Source organism: Prunus mume, linkage group LG4 (assembly GCF_029339155.1).
Source record: "Prunus mume cultivar Tortuosa linkage group LG4, ASM2933915v1, whole genome shotgun sequence".
In the NCBI taxonomy this organism is placed as follows: domain Eukaryota; kingdom Viridiplantae; phylum Streptophyta; class Magnoliopsida; order Rosales; family Rosaceae; genus Prunus; species Prunus mume.
Genome location: NC_142701.1, coordinates 17047150 through 17062429, shown reverse-complemented (window position 1 = coordinate 17062429; position 15280 = coordinate 17047150). Strand labels below are relative to the sequence as shown.

General features: G+C 39.8%; 6 protein-coding genes, 2 non-coding genes and 1 pseudogene across 11 annotated transcripts; 6 read left to right on the top strand and 3 right to left on the bottom strand.

The window, feature by feature from the left end:
* The first annotated feature begins 378 nt into the window (after window positions 1-378).
* Window positions 379-1785, top strand: TSO2 (Ferritin/ribonucleotide reductase-like family protein). The gene is given in 2 exon segments (XM_008232890.3): window positions 379-1327; window positions 1330-1785. Coding segments are annotated over 2 exon segments (987 nt in total). The 5' UTR covers window positions 379-621; the 3' UTR covers window positions 1611-1785.
* Window positions 1786-1889: 104 nt separating this feature from the next.
* On the top strand, window positions 1890-3890 carry LOC103330332 (plant/protein). Of its 3 annotated transcripts, none has more exons than XM_089050048.1 (7): window positions 1890-2086; window positions 2252-2292; window positions 2439-2496; window positions 2845-2938; window positions 3200-3284; window positions 3362-3427; window positions 3525-3608. In XM_089050048.1, exons 1-7 carry the CDS (start codon window positions 1987-1989, stop codon window positions 3537-3539), a joined length of 459 nt encoding a protein of 152 aa, XP_088906174.1. In that variant the 5' UTR covers window positions 1890-1986; the 3' UTR covers window positions 3540-3608. The 3 variants fall into 3 exon arrangements, with proteins under 3 accessions (XP_088906174.1, XP_088906173.1, XP_008231111.2); XM_089050047.1 differs by lacking the exon at window positions 3525-3608 and adding an exon at window positions 3623-3890 and having other exon boundaries at window positions 1900-2086; XM_008232889.3 differs by lacking the exon at window positions 3525-3608 and adding an exon at window positions 3623-3890 and having other exon boundaries at window positions 1905-2080.
* Window positions 3891-4015: 125 nt separating this feature from the next.
* Window positions 4016-4087, bottom strand: TRNAQ-CUG (transfer RNA glutamine (anticodon CUG)). The gene has a single exon. It is a non-coding gene; the product is annotated as a tRNA-Gln (tRNA).
* Window positions 4088-4920: 833 nt separating this feature from the next.
* Window positions 4921-6635, top strand: LOC103330397 (melianol synthase CYP71BQ4-like; annotated as a pseudogene). Its single transcript, XR_016126177.1, has 2 exons — window positions 4921-5591; window positions 5704-6635. The product of XR_016126177.1 is annotated as a melianol synthase CYP71BQ4-like (transcript).
* On the top strand, window positions 4950-5030 carry TRNAL-AAG (transfer RNA leucine (anticodon AAG)). Its single transcript has one exon. It is a non-coding gene; the product is annotated as a tRNA-Leu (tRNA).
* Window positions 6636-7140: 505 nt separating the features above from the next.
* On the top strand, window positions 7141-8703 carry RPL27 (ribosomal protein large subunit 27). The gene is made up of 3 exons (XM_008232888.3): window positions 7141-7602; window positions 8082-8183; window positions 8285-8703. Exons 1-3 carry the CDS (start codon window positions 7288-7290, stop codon window positions 8465-8467), a joined length of 600 nt encoding a protein of 199 aa, XP_008231110.2. The 5' UTR covers window positions 7141-7287; the 3' UTR covers window positions 8468-8703.
* A 186-nt stretch (window positions 8704-8889) lies between these two features.
* On the bottom strand, window positions 8890-9954 carry LOC103330330 (protein transport protein Sec61 subunit gamma). The gene is made up of 3 exons (XM_008232886.3): window positions 9632-9954; window positions 9331-9447; window positions 8890-9104 (listed from the first exon to the last, which is right to left on the bottom strand). The coding sequence occupies exons 1-2, from the start codon at window positions 9723-9725 to the stop codon at window positions 9332-9334; spliced, it is 210 nt and encodes a 69-aa protein (XP_008231108.1). The 5' UTR covers window positions 9726-9954; the 3' UTR covers window positions 8890-9104; window position 9331.
* A 385-nt stretch (window positions 9955-10339) lies between these two features.
* On the bottom strand, window positions 10340-12285 carry LOC103330329 (nucleic acid binding / zinc ion binding protein). The gene is made up of 4 exons (XM_008232885.2): window positions 12054-12285; window positions 11756-11820; window positions 11451-11649; window positions 10340-10972 (listed from the first exon to the last, which is right to left on the bottom strand). The coding sequence occupies exons 1-4, from the start codon at window positions 12180-12182 to the stop codon at window positions 10622-10624; spliced, it is 744 nt and encodes a 247-aa protein (XP_008231107.2). The 5' UTR covers window positions 12183-12285; the 3' UTR covers window positions 10340-10621.
* Window positions 12286-13689: 1404 nt separating this feature from the next.
* Window positions 13690-15168, top strand: LOC103330328 (Peroxidase superfamily protein). The gene is made up of 3 exons (XM_008232884.2): window positions 13690-13935; window positions 14044-14235; window positions 14369-15168. The coding sequence occupies exons 1-3, from the start codon at window positions 13717-13719 to the stop codon at window positions 14936-14938; spliced, it is 981 nt and encodes a 326-aa protein (XP_008231106.2). The 5' UTR covers window positions 13690-13716; the 3' UTR covers window positions 14939-15168.
* The last annotated feature ends 112 nt before the right edge of the window (window positions 15169-15280 follow it).

The window sequence follows — 15280 nt, the reverse complement described above, 5'->3', positions numbered from 1 at the left end:
AATTCATTCATTGTATAGATTTACGAGCCAAATCTTTTTAAGCCGTTCATTTCCAAACTCGCGCCAAAAGGACTCCCGCTAGAATATCAAAACTTTGAAACCAAAATTAAAATTCCAGCTAAGGCTTCCCTCGCAAGCTTCTTCCCTTAAAACGTCAATTTTCATTTATCAGAAAAGCCCTTCCCCTAATAAAAACTTCACACATTTATTACTGTCCTCACTCGTTATTCTCCCCAAATCCAAGGGTAATTTCTTGACCATGTCCTTCAAATGACCGTTACACCCCTCTCCACCATATGGTCCAAACCGTCCTCATCCAGTAGCCGCAAACGCAGACCATAGAAATCGATTGCGCGCCTACTCGTACAAGTTTCCGGAATCCCCAAAGTGCCCTTGTTTGGGTTCATTCTCCCGCAAGCTTCTCACAAATTTGAATCACCCGCTCCCAAAAACCTCAATTCAATATTCAAAAATCCTCCCTCCTTTTATATGTGTAATGTGTGTGTATATATATATGCAACCCTAACCCACCAAATTATCAAACCTCCATACACAATCTTCGAAAGCTTCAAAAACCCCCCAATCATCATCTGAATCTCTGAAATCTTCCTCGTCATAAAAATGCCTGCCTTCCCAGAAGAGCCATTGCTTGCTCCGAACCCGGACCGCTTCTGTATGTTCCCGATCCAATACCCGGAAATCTGGGAGATGTACAAGAAGGCCGAGGCTTCCTTCTGGACCGCCGAGGAGGTTGATCTCTGCCAGGACCTACGCCATTGGGAAACTCTAACCCCTGGCGAGAAGCACTTCATCACCCACGTGCTCGCCTTCTTCGCTGCCTCTGACGGCATCGTTTTGGAGAATCTCGCCGGAAGGTTCATGAAGGAAGTCCAGGTCTCCGAGGCTCGCGCCTTCTACGGCTTCCAGATCGCCATCGAGAACATCCACTCCGAGATGTACAGCCTCCTTCTGGAGACCTACATCAAGGACTCGGACGAGAAGAACAGGCTTTTTCACGCGATCGATACCATTCCCTGCGTCACCAAGAAGGCCCAGTGGGCCCTACGCTGGATCGACGGCTCAGAATCGTTTGCGGAGCGGATCGTGGCCTTTGCTTGCGTGGAAGGGATATTCTTCTCGGGGAGTTTTTGCGCGATATTTTGGCTAAAGAAGCGCGGGTTAATGCCGGGACTGACGTTCTCAAACGAGTTGATCTCGAGAGATGAGGGTTTGCACTGCGACTTCGCGTGCTTGCTGTACTCGCTGCTGAGGAAGAAGCTGAGCGAGGATCGAGTGAAGTCGATCATACGAAATGCGGTGGAGATAGAGAGGAGTTCGTGTGCGAAGCGTTACCGTGCGCTCTGGTGGGAATGAACGGCGATCTGATGAGCCAGTACATCGAGTTCGTGGCGGATAGGCTGCTGGGTGAGCTTGGGTACGGGAAGATTTACAATGTGCAGAACCCGTTCGATTGGATGGAGCTGATCAGCCTGCAGGGGAAGACCAATTTCTTCGAGAAGAGGGTTGGGGAGTACCAGAAGGCTTCAGTGATGAATAGCATCAACGGCAATGTCGATTCGCATGTTTTCAAGATGGATGCGGATTTCTAAAATCCGCTGATTCTGATTGATGTAGCTATGTAGGGGATGAGGGATGGGATGTGTTTGTGTAATATTTGAGATTTTTTTTAGATCTTTTTCGAAAATTTAATTTTATAATAGATATGTTTGTTCAATCTCTTGTTCTCTAGAAATGATAAATGGAATATTTGACTATCTCTAGAAATAGATATGTGTTTGTTCTTATTTTTGGCATACATTTGTGTTGTGGGGGTTGGTTGGTGGGTGGTTTTTATTTTTTGTCTTTTCAAAATTTGAATTGATTGGGAATTTAAATTAGAAGAAAAAAGCCATGGCTTGGGAAAAAGGGAGGGTCTATCTTTATAGACCTTATCAATAACAGAGACAAGGAAGGGTGTCTCCATAAATGGGTTCGCAGTTGCAGAGCTCCTCAGAAATGCTGTCAAGGGAACAGTTGCTTCATCTCTTCGATCGATTCTCTTTCCTCACCTCTCAGCCCGGTACAGGTTTCCTCTTTTATCATCGCGCGCACGCATTTTCCCTTTTCTTTTTCTTTTTTCTGCAAAAACAAAAAACAAAAAAGAAAAAATATATCAATATATCTTTACTTTTCTTCATTACTCGGTGGTGTTTCTTGGCGATGGTTCAAATCCTTTTATTTGGAATTGCAGATGTGAAGAAAAGAATCGCTGATGGTGTTGAGGACAAACAGGTCATTTGATTTAATTCCAGAGTTTATCCAACACAGTACATTATGGGCTATTGAAAATTCAGCTTGAATGTGATAATTAACTGTTACTTGTTTAATTTTCTTTTCATTATCTGATGATGTCTAATAAGTAAGATTACAATAAGCAGGAAGCTGTTGCCATAACCACTGCCATCCAGGAAGAGATATTTCTGGAGATGGGGATTGGTAAGTTTTATCTTTAAATGCTAATTATACATATTTCTGGAGATGGGGATTGGTTAGTTGATTGTGTTCATCTTTATTTAACTGGAAATCCCAACACATGATGTGTATCATACTGCAGTTTTACATTTATCGACTCAATTCGTTCTTTATGTTGAGATCCAGTTCCTGTAAATGTATGTGCCTGATACTTGCAGTTGAGAAGTTTGCTCTAGTTAGGGGAAAAAAAAAAAGATTTAGCAGTGTTGATCTTTTATACATCAGATAAACCTAGTATTCTGTGGCCACTGTAAGGTTTATACCACAATCACGGTACAGCCTCACTAAAAGCAAATGGTTTCTTTACTACAGATCCAAGGTTTGGCATATCATCCCTGGGAAAGGTGAATGAAAAATATGAGAATGATCAGGATATGATGATCCGCTTTTATAAGTTCATTGCAAGGTAATCCTCTTCTGCCCATTTTTGAAGTTAAAAATTCTGCTCGGTGTTTATTTCTTATTGTCTTTTGAAGTAACAATCACAAGGAGTGCTTGAGTTCATTGGATTCTAGAGTCTTGTAAGCCTTGTGCTCATGTATGTTGGCCTTAGATATTGGGCTAAAAGTACAAATATTACCTTTAAAAGGTGGGGAAGGATAACAAGAAAGGTTCGGATATTTGTATTGCATGTTGCTGTTAGTGGTACTCATCTATGGAATGTCAGGGAGGAGATGGCCTGTGATGAAGCTGAGCTTGGAGCAGATGAATTTGCGGAAAGGATGCATAGTCAAGAAAAATTACAGGAGCAGGTAATATCTGTTCAAATATAACAACTTTAATGGTAAATGTGGATGTTTCTAAAGCACCCGAAGTAAATATTTTTCAGCAACTTGAGATGCTAAAGCACATGCGGAAATTTCCCCTGGATGATCAATCTGCAATCCTTGAGAAGGTATGTGGCTGTATATAATCTCTTAGCTCACATTCGATTAAGAATTTAAAACTTAAATGACAGAAAGATTGGTTTTTATTTTATCTAATTGGAATAGAGTTTAGGAAGGTGAATGCAATCCCAATTTGAAATTCAAAGAACAACAAAGCCAATATATTCTGAATAACATATTGGTGCGGGGTGTTGTTCATACAGCTGCGTCAGCAGATGGAAAATGCCGATTTTGACGGTGCTGCATCAGTTTTGTCTTCAGAGCAGATTCAAGAGATTGTTCGGAGGAGGGTGTCTCCTTTATTTAAGCCAAGGTAGATTGGAACATGTATCAGTGATGCAATGTAGTTTGTTTTCAGACTCTGCTACTTTGTCCAGGCTCTCTATGTAGCTGTTGTTTGTTATAGTAATTGCTCATCATATGTAGACTGGATTTCGGGTGTGAAGTAAATTTGTTTTTAAGAAGGTAACAGATCAATGAACTACTGGACAGACTTCGCTTAAAAGCTGTGAAAAAACACAAAACAAAACAAATTTTTTTTATCCGCAGCCTAATACTGCGAGCAAATATTAAATGCATAAAAAATGGACAGAAAAAGGTCCCACCGAGATTTGAACTCGGGTTACTGGATTCAGAGTCCAATGTCCTGACCACTAGACCATGGGACCTTGTTGGTGTAGTTTTGAGATGTTAACTTACATATACATAATACGTTGCAGCAGGAGCTCAGTATCATAATATTATATATTAATTTATCGATATATATATTTATAATTTTTAACAAAGGTAATATTTTAAATATTTATAATGTTTGGGAAATAGGTTCGAATTCAGATGTAATAGGGTGAACATATTGACCTATCCATATATCTATATATATAAAGTAAAAGGCAGATAATGGTGAAACATTCAAAATATCAGAAAATGTCCTTGGTTAATGCAAACATTAAGAATTGAAATTATTAATTAAATAGGATAATATGGTAAATTCATACTTTTTCATATTAAAAAAAATTTAAATTTAAAAGATAAATTAGATAATAAATCATATTTTTATAGAACACAACAACCCATTATTTTTTTTAATCCTAAAACAAAGTTAAAATAAACATAAACAAAGCCTCTCGCATACTCGGAAGAGCATGTGGAGAGGTTAGTATATATAAAGTAAAAGGCAAAGAATTGTGAAACATTCAAAATACCATAAAATGCCCTTGGTTAATGTAAGAATTGAAATTATTAATTAAATGAGGATAATATGGTAAATTTACACTTTTTCATATTAAAAAAATTTAAAATTAAAAGAAAAAATAAAATAATGGATCCTATTTTTATAGAACACAACTACCAATTATCTTTTTTTTAAAACTTTTCGCATGAGCGGAATCGCGTGTGGAGAGGCTAGTATTTCCTAATTAAAATTCATTGCCAAATTTCCATTTTTACCTTAATTATATAATTGATGCGCGATTCCATTCTGACCCAATAAGAACAGGATATTATGAAGAGAGTGTAACTCTGACGTCGCAAGTGGAGATGGCCGAGTTGGTCTAAGGCGCCAGATTAAGGTTCTGGTCCGAAAGGGCGTGGGTTCAAATCCCACTCTCCACACTCTCTTTTTCTCAATTTTAGTTTCTGGTTGCTTCCATTAAACACCACCACTCTCCACGCTACCAAACCAAACACAGCTTCTCTAGATCCGTTATGTTCCTAATGCTCCAAACACCCTATTTTCCTCTTTTCACTTCTCTCTTCCTCTGTGTCCTGGTTCTGTTTTGGAAGAGATTCAAAGCCAGAGGCCTCAAGTCACCTCCTCCAGGGCCATGGAAGCTGCCTGTTATTGGAAGCTTGCATCATATGGTTGGTCCGCTACCACATCATACATTGAGAGACTTAGCCAAGAAACATGGTCCCATTATGCACCTAAAGCTGGGCCAGTTGGAGGCTGTCATAATTTCCTCCTCCAAAGCAGCCCAAGAGGTGTTGAAGACACATGAGCTTACATTTTCTCAGAGGCCTCTGGTTTTGGCAGTACAAGTTATGTCCTTTGGTCAAGCAAGTATTGCCTTTGCTCTTTATGCAGACTTCTGGAGAGAGCTGAGAAAGATTTGTGTTTTTGAACTTCTCAGCGCAAAGCGTGTGCAGTCGTTCAGATCAATAAGAGAAGAAGAGGTAGGGAATCTTGTTGAGTCCATTTCCTCTGTATCCCAGCAGGGAGTTGCTATCAATTTCAGTGAGAAATGCTTCAACTTGTTCTTTTTTTAATTTTTTTTTGGCAATGCAGGACATCTTCTCTGCAGGGAGTGAGACATTAGCTACTGCCATAGAATGGACAATGTCAGAGTTGATGAGAAACCCTAGAGTGATGAAGAAGGCCCAAGCTGAAGTAAGACAAGTAGCCCTTGAAGGAAAGAAAAACAGAATTGAAGAAGCAGATGTTCAAAAAATGGATTATTTGAAATCAGTGGTGAAAGAAACTCTGAGGCTGCACCCTCCAACCCCATTGCTCCCAAGATAAGCAAGGGAAAGGTGCCAAATCAGTGGATATGAATTGCCACTTAAATCAAAAGTGATTGTCAACGAATGGGCTTTAGGAAGAGATGTGGAGAGTTGGGGGGTTGATGCTGAGTGTTTTAAGCCAGAGAGGTTTCATGGTTCTTCCGTTGACTTTAAAGGGCTTGACTTTGAGTTCATTCCATTTGGGGCTGGAAGAAGAATATGTCTGGGCATAGCATTTGGGGTAACCATGATTGAACTTGCACTTTCTCAGTTGCTCTGCCACTTTGATTGGAAATTGGCCAATGGGATCAAACCAGAAGAAGTTGACATGACTGAGACTTTTGGAGTGACGTGCAGGAGAAAACAGTGACTTGCACCTGATCGCCACCCCTCGTTTTCGTTTACTCAATGAGTCAGAGTAACTCGGGTTTAGCTAGTTGGCATGTTTTTAATTAATTAATAAGTAGAAAAATATTCGCAAAAAGAAAGAACATGTATGTATAATGTAGGGTACCTCACTTAACTCATATTGCGCAGCTATGCCGGAAGGCGCAGATTATGATTATCAGTGGAAGATTGTGTCCACAACGACTGTATTAGCATGCAGCAGACATGAGGATGAGGCACCAATGAAGTGTTAGTTGGATAAGTTCTTATAGTACTCGTGTGCGTGATTCTTTTCCCTTCTTAACAACCTATTCATCCTTGTTTCTCTCTTTTTTTCTAACAACCTATTCATCCCTTGCTAAAATAATGCCAGCTTTGCAATACAAAACACATACACATGGATTTTCGTCTTGTCTGTGCGGTAAGATGAATGTCTGGTTATAGTGTCTTCTCATGAATTCACTTTTAGTCGATGTGTTCTCAATCTCATAACATGAAAAACACAATAATTAAACGCATGATCATAACATATGTAAGTTAGATCAGTTAATTAAGACAGTTCCTTGCATCCGAGTGCATTAGAGTCATTAGAATATTGTTTTGTAAAAAAATAAAAATAAACATGCTCGTAAAATCAATTGAGTTATCTTTTATTTTGTATGAACTAGTACAAGCCCAAGTCCAATGGCCTTCATCATAGATCAAAGGTGAGGGTCAGCTGTGTAAGGCCCAATAAGAGAAGGGAAAAATATTGCAGTAAAAGACTGAATCAGGCCCAAATAATGAAAAGAGGAAGTAAAAAAAAAGAACTCGCAGTGATAAACCAATCAGCAGCCTCCATGGATAAGGTTTCACTATCGCTTCTTCCTCTTCTTCGTTCAAAGCTATAAGCTTTGGCTGTCCACAAACTACACAATTTACTCAGACAATTACACAATTCCCAAATCATATTCCTTTGTTTATGAAAGATTAGTTCTTAGAAATGGCGGTTGCATCTATGAGTTTCAACCTAGTCGGTTCATTCAGAGGGCTTTCTTTGCGCTCGGGCTCAAGCTCAAGCTCATCATCGTCGTCGTCCTTCTTCAGGGGCGATTTGGGTTCGCTGCAAGTGGGTCCCAAGCTGTCATTAGTGTCAAACCCCCAGAGATTGGCCTTGACGATTCAAAACGCGCACAAGAAAGGAGCTGGGAGTACCAAGAACGGTCGCGATTCCCCAGGCCAAAGGCTCGGCGTCAAGATTTTCGGTGACCAGGCTGCCAAGGCTGGCTCCATCATTGTACGCCAGCGTGGCACCAAGGTACGCACTCAATTACACCCAAACCAAACCAAACCAAACCAAACCAAGCCAAAATGTTGTTAATTTTGTAAAATCAATGTTATGTCGGGGGTTAAAGTTGTACTGATTTTGAGCCCAAGTTTGTGTGCTATCGGCTCAACATTGAAGAGTGGCATGAACAAATTGAAACTATTTTTATTTTACCAGAAAATGATTTGTGTTGAACTCGAATTTTGGTACCTCCGTGCGTGAAGCTTAGATTATAGAGATGCATGTTTGATAAATCTAGTGGTGGGTGGATGGATTGTGAAGAATGTCCCTTCTTTGAGTGTGTTGAATTATTAAGGATTCTGGAAGTTCTCAGAAATAGAGGGTGAGTAATTTCAGTGTGATTTTTATCCAATTAAATTAACACCACCAAGACCAAGACTTAGTTTTTATCCACTTCGATTGACGTATAAAATCTTTTGGATGTTTTTCTTTGGTGTCGTCGATTTCAGTTCCATGCAGGGAAGAATGTGGGGCTTGGCAAGGACCACACCATATTCTCTTTGATTGATGGTTTGGTTAAGTTTGAGAAGTATGGACCTGACAAGAAGAAGGTTTAATTTGGAGTCCCTAAACCCCTTTAAAGTTACTGCTTTCAAAGGCCGATTAAGACTAACACGATTAAGACTTAATCGGGGACTTGTATAATTGACAGGTGAGTGTTTACCCTCAAGAAGTGCAGCCTGAGAACCCCAACAGCTACAGGGCTAGAAAGAGGGAGAACTTCAGGCTACAACGGGAACGAAAGAAAGCACGAAAGGAAGGCTACATCCTTCAAAACCAACCTCAGCTAGTACTTGCGTCTGCTGATGCTGCAGATATCCCTCCAGTTTGTTGATTCTTGCTGATCCTTGGAAGTTGAACTTGTCCTTGATGCTAATTTTTCTACTCTACATTGTGACCAACTTTGCGCATGAGTTTTTGCCTTGCCTTTCCTGTTTCCCTTTTGTATAATTTTGTATGAATGAAATTTTACTGGAAAAACTCTAGTCTTGTATCTAGTTCGCAAATTCTAGTTCCGCTCCCTACTGAGCTTCTCCCTTGATAGCAATTTGAAACTCAGTTATTATGCAAGGTTCTACATCAATTTATCTATGATTAGCAATCTAACCTATTAACTCGAAAATCGGCATATCAAGATCGAGATTAAACGTAGTTAGATGATGCAGGTTACTACTCATTCAGACAGGACCAATCAATTTGGCTTCAATTGAGAACAAAAAAGCTATGCTGGACAGGACCAAGAGAGAAGATGCAAAATGATCAAAACATGCTTGGAATTACAATAGCACAAGCTAAGAGAGAAGAGTACAGTGAGAAGTTCTGTTTCAGAAACATCATTTCAACTCGCTTGAAGAAACAAATGTCTAGAACACTGTAAACATCCTATGCACTTGGTGGTGCTACATCTTATCCCTAGTGTTCACTGTTCACTGCCAACTTTACTTTCATCTTCTATCAAAATGCCAAATGACCTGCGCCACAAACATTTTACCAATGCTTAATTCGCAGACAAATAATCAATACTCAACATCCTTAACTTGTCCATACTACAAAATCTGTTCGATTCTTCAACACGATGATCAAACACTCAAGTGGTAATTAAGGAGCAGAAATGAGAGTTTCATGCATGCAAAAGCGATCATCAAAGAAGAAAGAAACGAATACAAGTTTAATTGTGTGTGTCAAGAAGAGTCTTACTTTAACCAGATCCGACGATGATGTTGTTGATCGGGATGAAGATGAGCTTCACGAAGAAGCCAACGAACCCCATGACCACGAACCCGATAGCCGTACGGACCGCCACCTTTGTGAACTCTGTTGCATTCAAATAGAAAAAAGAAAATCGCACGGGAAATATTGGTCAGTTCAAAACACAGATCTCATATGAAAGATGTTCAAATTAACAGGATTACATTACAATTAGCGTAAACATTGGATTAATTATCCGAAAAACGAAATGGATCGGAGTGAAGATAGGATTAGAAATGGATGGAATTACCTTTGCGGTCGGGTTTATGACAGCGCTTGACGAGGCGAACGCTGTCCTTGGAGAATTCTCTTAGCGGATCAAACACTGAATCAATGGCGTCCATTTTTTTTTTCTTCCGACGAATTCCCAAGATTTTATTTTTGTTTTGGTCAGAGCCTCAGAGAGAAGAACACGAACAAGAATTTGAGTTAGGAGCTGATTTGGGAGGAAACAGGGGTTTTTATACAATGAGACAGTAACACCCCTCGATTGCAATTTGCGCGTCCCAGTCAGTAAGTAGTTGTTTCGGCGTAACTCTACTCGAAAACTCAAAATCTTTGTTCATTGATCTAGCAATTTTCCACCTCAATTCCGCAATTTCAATTGTGATGTCTTTTTAATTTTTGTATACAATGCAAATATTTTAAACTGCACTAATATACAGAAAGGGAAATTAAACTCAAGTGTAAAAATGCGGGCACATTATCTTGACCAACTCGAATAACAAACTCGAATGGACTATGTATCAATTCACTGGCTCATCAGTCATAATCTTCATAGTTTCTTCCTATAAGTTGTACTTTCACACACTTATTATATTTTGTGCCATCAGGCAAAAGAGTGTACGCTTGAAGTAAAATGAAGATGAAGGAAAAAAAATTAAAAAATGAAGAAGAAAAAACAAGGTAAACTGAAAAAGAAACTAAGAAACCCAAGGTGGCAAATACCAGGAAAAGATTCAGCTAAATGAAGGTGTGATTTCTCCGGTCCAATCATTACAACAATATCGTCCTCATCGGTGAACCTAAGACATCCTTGAAATCAGAGGGTGTCAGACAAGCCTTCGATAGGTACATAGGAAATTCCTAAAGAACAATTAACCATCATCACCTACAACATTTTCAAAGAATTTGTTTCCAAGTTGATTGCAAGAAGCCAAACCTACAGGTGCGGGAAAAAGGCAAACCATTATAACAAATCCTAAGCACATTGGCTCGTAGGTTTGCCATCTCTTTGTTCCTATGTGGAGTCTGGTTTTTTCTCACGTTGAACAGCTCGTGGGACAAATGTCAAGCCGCGAGTGGGTCGACGACCAAAACTGATGGATGAGGGGCTGGAGTCTGAAGTGCTTAATTTGGAGACAGCAGAAACAAGGCTATCAATGGTTTCGTTTTCTACTTCCATACAAGATGCATCTGCCTTCTTAGGAATAGCTTGTTTACGTTGGTTCTTCTGCCTCTGTTTTTTGGAAGGTTGAGCCTTCTTGAAAAACTCGAATGAAATGGGGAATTTATGCTTGTCCACCAGATGCTGTTGCCGACTTTTATAGTTCTTGAACTTCAAATCACAGCCTTCTACAAGGCATTCATACTGTTACACACAGACATCCAAACCAAATTAATAGCAAGATGGAGAAATGATTCACTCTTTGAATTACGATCATCATTTCAGTATATAAACCAGAAAGCATATGTAAAGACAAGATATCATCTAGCAAAACCATGAGCTTTGAAAAATTCCAGATCCATCTTCATGCTTAAGCAAAACTAGTTATATACTTATACTTGATTTGAAAATTTAAAGGATAATAATGTTCAGTTGTCAAGTAAGGACTTTAAGTCAGCACCCGGACTGGGAGAAAGGCAAATGAGAAAAAGGAAAGCATGAAATGACTTCTATGGCCATGTTTTCCTTTTGTTCTTTGCTTCACACAAAACTCTCATATTTTAAATCAACAACATTTTCGCAAAAATTAACGAGGGCTGCCACAAAAACTGGTGTCGACAAAAGCCCAACATCATACAGACAATACTAGCATGAGTCATGGAAGAAAATGAAGAGTAAATACCATGGGATAGCCGCGTGCAACTTTCGCCTGAAAGAAAGAATCATGAGATTCAGATAAATGTATGCTGAGCAACCGTGATGTTGGGTAGACTCTAGAGCACACAGAACAAGATGCAGTGTGCCGTGCATTATAGTGATCTTCAAAATCCTCCAAGGAACTCAAGCGAGCACCACAACCAACAATGGTACAGAAAACCCCCCTGCACAGCACACACTTCACATTTCACATTAAGGAAAAACCAACCAAAACCCAAAATGTGTCTTCATGATCAAACTCTTTTATAAATTTCATGCAACTATGAATACCTGCCTTCCTCATCTACCATATTCCGAAGTTGATGCCTTTCATCTTCAGTTAAATCCAATGCAAGCTACGGAATATTACAGTAAATTGATTAAGGAAAAAGCACCCCAAAAAAAAATAATTCAATTTCAAATATGAATTCATTTCAGCCAAATGTGGAAGCATAATTTTGAAATGCTAATTGTGTTTGATGCTTAGAAACTTCGTTCAAATTCGGACTCAAGAGACGCAAATCATCTCAAACAGCGTCACACTTCATACGATTTACACCAAATAAGAAAGAAAGGAAAAGACGAGAACCTGTTTGGCAAGCAGTTCTCTTTCGATGTTGCCAGATGCGAAAAAAGGAGATTCAGGGCCGAACCTTCGACGGAGAGGCTTCCAGTGCGGAAACCCTAACTGTGGTCCTTCTACATCCATCGACGCCATGGCTTTGTGCTAGACGCGGCTTTCTCTGCTACTGTGAGCCCTGAGCGATACTGGTTGATCGACAATCGTAAATTGTACTCTCTCCAACCGATCGGAACGTTAAGCGGCTTCTACTTAAATCGGGTACGAAATTCGGGCTTGGTTCTCAATGAGAGGCCTGAAAACTAGCCCATCTATAGATCATCCTTCTCAAGCCACGTTTGGGCATAAAGACAATATGGGCCTATTTGCACAGTCAAAGAAGTGTTGGGTTTGCATTTCTTTTATCATTTACTCTTTATTTATCTTGGATAGTTTTTTTCCTGAAAAAATTAATATTGTAAACTACTCTAATGTACGAGAAGGTGATTCAAATTCGGATAAAAGGAGGCTGGTGAACTGGTCTAGCCCACATATGCCGATAGTTCGTTTTTCTTTGATTGCAACTTGAAAGTAATGAGTTACTCACTTTAGGAGTTGGAGAGATAATACTGGATTTAACAATAATTATTTGACAAACATGCAGCACACGCTAGGCCAGGCAGGCAGGGCATGAAATGAAAGTAACGTTCTTACTGTTGTTTGATAATACTTATCTGACGAATTTACTAAAATAATAGAAAACCTGTTTGATATGGTATAATTATTCTTTCCACACGTCATTACAAATTTCCAATGTGAACCAGATATGAACTCAAATGAAACCATGAAAGTCACCTTAGACTCGTGAAAGTCACCGTAGACTCGTGCAACATTACGTAAGTTGGAGATAAGTATTTGTTATTTTGTCATTTTCATTTCAAACTAGCAAGTAATGACTAAGGGAGTTGTTGCGTTGACAGCCAATTGGAAACCAACAATTAATAAGAACCAAATGATCAAAGAAATATACCAAATACAGGGGAATAGATGCTACACGTATTTGAATTTGACTTGCAAGGTTCAACAAAAAGGTTTACAATTATTGTAAAAGGGGTTTGTAATTCAAGTGGTTAAGAGCATTTACCCATACACCCGACCCGAGGTCATGTGTTCGAATTCCCCTCGCACAATATCGCTTGTATAAGAAAAGGCACAAGTCTTTGGATCATAATGATCAATCAAGTAATTGATAAGATTGTGTTTCGTACTATGAATTAGCATACATGCTACTATAAATAAATTACAGCTACGAAGTGTGCTAAAAAAGGAGGCTCTGCATATGTAACTTGGACATAAAGATGCCTCTACAAGACAAAGACCAACCCCCAACACCCTACATCCAATACAACAGAGGCCAACAAATATAGAGCATGGCTACAATTTAGAAGTAGAACATTATTACATTTAATCAGAGTCTTGGACTTTGGACGATTGGACGATTGGACGATTGGACGATTGGACGCTTGGACCAAGTAATAGTATGCATGACCAATCTTAATTACCTATGGTTTTAAGGGTTGTCATTGTCTTTCTCAACTTCCTCTTATCTTCTCTGACTATAAATAAGATTCATAGCTTAATGGAGACTTCGCACAGGGAGAAAAAGACAGAGAGAGTGGGCTAGAGAAGGAAGATGGAGGCATGTAAAGGGTTGTTGCTGTTAATGGTGGTTTTGGTTTTGACGGTTATGCAGGGGAGGGAATCAGAGGGACAATTAGCAGAAAACTTCTATAGCTCTACTTGTCCAAATGTTGAATTCATAGTGAAGCAGGCAGTCTCTACAAAACTAAGCCAGACGCCTATCACAATTCCGTCCACTTTGCGACTATTTTTCCATGACTGCTTTGTTGAGGTAGGTTGCAAGCATTGAAGCAGGGCAATGGGCATGGTGTTTAAAATGTCACAATATACTCATCCTTTTTTTGGTTAATCAATCTTCGACTTTACAATCAATTTGCAGGGATGCGATGCATCGGTCATGATCGCTTCAGCAAATGGGGATGCAGAGAAGGACTTCACGGATAATCTTTCGTTAGCAGGAGATGGATTTGACACCGTCATCAAGGCCAAGCAAGCAGTGGAAGCATTATGCCCCGGCGTCGTCTCTTGTGCTGACATTTTGGCTCTCGCTGCCCGGGATTGTGTAGTCCTCGTAAGTCATACCATGACACTCATGGCTCATGCAAGGCAGATGCACAAACATAACTCAAAGCTTGTTAACAAATAACAATCCAATCCACTACTTATCTCATGACATATTAATTCCACTTTCAAATTCTCTGCAGGCTGGAGGCCCTGCATTCAGCGTAGAATTGGGACGCCGTGATGGACTAGTTTCACAAGCCTCTCAGGTCGCTGGGAATTTGCCAGAACCAAACTTTAATCTCGATCAGCTAAATACCATGTTCGCCAAACACAATCTTTCCCAAACTGATGTTGTTGCATTGTCTGGAGCACATACTGTAGGCTTTTCGCACTGTGGTCGCTTTTCAGACCGCCTCTCCAACTTTTCATCGAACTCTCCTGTGGACCCTTCTTTGGATCCTGGCTATGCCAAGCAGTTGATAGGAGCCTGTCCCATAAATGCAGACCCAGTTATCAACTTGGACCCTGAAACCCCAGACACTTTTGACAACGCCTATTACAGAAACTTGGTTGCAGGGAAGGGGTTGTTGAGTTCGGATCAGGTTCTTTTCTCTGACTCTGCATCTCAGCCTACTGTGATTGATTTTGCTGACAACCCTGGTAACTTCAATGGAGCCTTCATCACTGCCATGAGGAAGCTCGGAAGGGTCGGCGTTAAGACTGGTGACCAAGGGGAGATAAGGACAGACTGCACCACCTTCAATTCATGATCCATTGATAGCCACCAAGGAACGATGGATCTTGGGACTATAAATTGCTGGTTCTACTTAACACAACACATTGTGTGAAATAATAGTCTCCAAAGAAGAACTCATTTCTCAGTAATATCTGTTTGTCCTCGTGACAGTTGTCATGGTCATGAGGGAGTCGTTGATTGAAAGTATAGGAAGGAATACCTGCAATATGACCTATTTATTGATAAAGAATATCTGTTCGTAATTTATTTTGTTTACCTGGGCAGGTATCTGCACTTCCTTTGGACCTTCAGTACTCAGTTATTTTCGACTAATGAGCCGGCACCAAATACAAATGGATTTACCATATGAAAAAAA

What these genes read in the sequence shown, in the direction of transcription:
- RPL27 (XM_008232888.3), top strand. Translation starts at nt 7,288, where the DNA reads ATGGCGGTTGCATCTATGAGTTTCAACCTAGTCGGTTCATTCAGAGGG. An exon ending in TACGCCAGCGTGGCACCAAG is followed by an intron (nt 7,603 to 8,081) that starts GTACGCACTCAA and finishes CGTCGATTTCAG; the next exon opens with TTCCATGCAGGGAAGAATGT. An exon ending in ATGGACCTGACAAGAAGAAG is followed by an intron (nt 8,184 to 8,284) that starts GTTTAATTTGGA and finishes TATAATTGACAG; the next exon opens with GTGAGTGTTTACCCTCAAGA.
- LOC103330332 (XM_089050047.1), top strand. Translation starts at nt 1,987, where the DNA reads ATGGGTTCGCAGTTGCAGAGCTCCTCAGAAATGCTGTCAAGGGAACAG. An exon ending in ATGGTGTTGAGGACAAACAG is followed by an intron (nt 2,293 to 2,438) that starts GTCATTTGATTT and finishes TACAATAAGCAG; the next exon opens with GAAGCTGTTGCCATAACCAC. An exon ending in AATCTGCAATCCTTGAGAAG is followed by an intron (nt 3,428 to 3,622) that starts GTATGTGGCTGT and finishes TTGTTCATACAG; the next exon opens with CTGCGTCAGCAGATGGAAAA.
- LOC103330330 (XM_008232886.3), bottom strand. Translation starts at nt 9,725, where the DNA reads ATGGACGCCATTGATTCAGTGTTTGATCCGCTAAGAGAATTCTCCAAG. An exon ending in TCATAAACCCGACCGCAAAG is followed by an intron (nt 9,448 to 9,631) that starts GTAATTCCATCC and finishes TGAATGCAACAG; the next exon opens with AGTTCACAAAGGTGGCGGTC.
- LOC103330329 (XM_008232885.2), bottom strand. Translation starts at nt 12,182, where the DNA reads ATGGCGTCGATGGATGTAGAAGGACCACAGTTAGGGTTTCCGCACTGG. An exon ending in GAGAACTGCTTGCCAAACAG is followed by an intron (nt 11,821 to 12,053) that starts GTTCTCGTCTTT and finishes AATATTCCGTAG; the next exon opens with CTTGCATTGGATTTAACTGA. An exon ending in ATGGTAGATGAGGAAGGCAG is followed by an intron (nt 11,650 to 11,755) that starts GTATTCATAGTT and finishes TGTGCTGTGCAG; the next exon opens with GGGGGTTTTCTGTACCATTG.
- LOC103330328 (XM_008232884.2), top strand. Translation starts at nt 13,717, where the DNA reads ATGGAGGCATGTAAAGGGTTGTTGCTGTTAATGGTGGTTTTGGTTTTG. An exon ending in TCCATGACTGCTTTGTTGAG is followed by an intron (nt 13,936 to 14,043) that starts GTAGGTTGCAAG and finishes ATCAATTTGCAG; the next exon opens with GGATGCGATGCATCGGTCAT. An exon ending in CCCGGGATTGTGTAGTCCTC is followed by an intron (nt 14,236 to 14,368) that starts GTAAGTCATACC and finishes AATTCTCTGCAG; the next exon opens with GCTGGAGGCCCTGCATTCAG.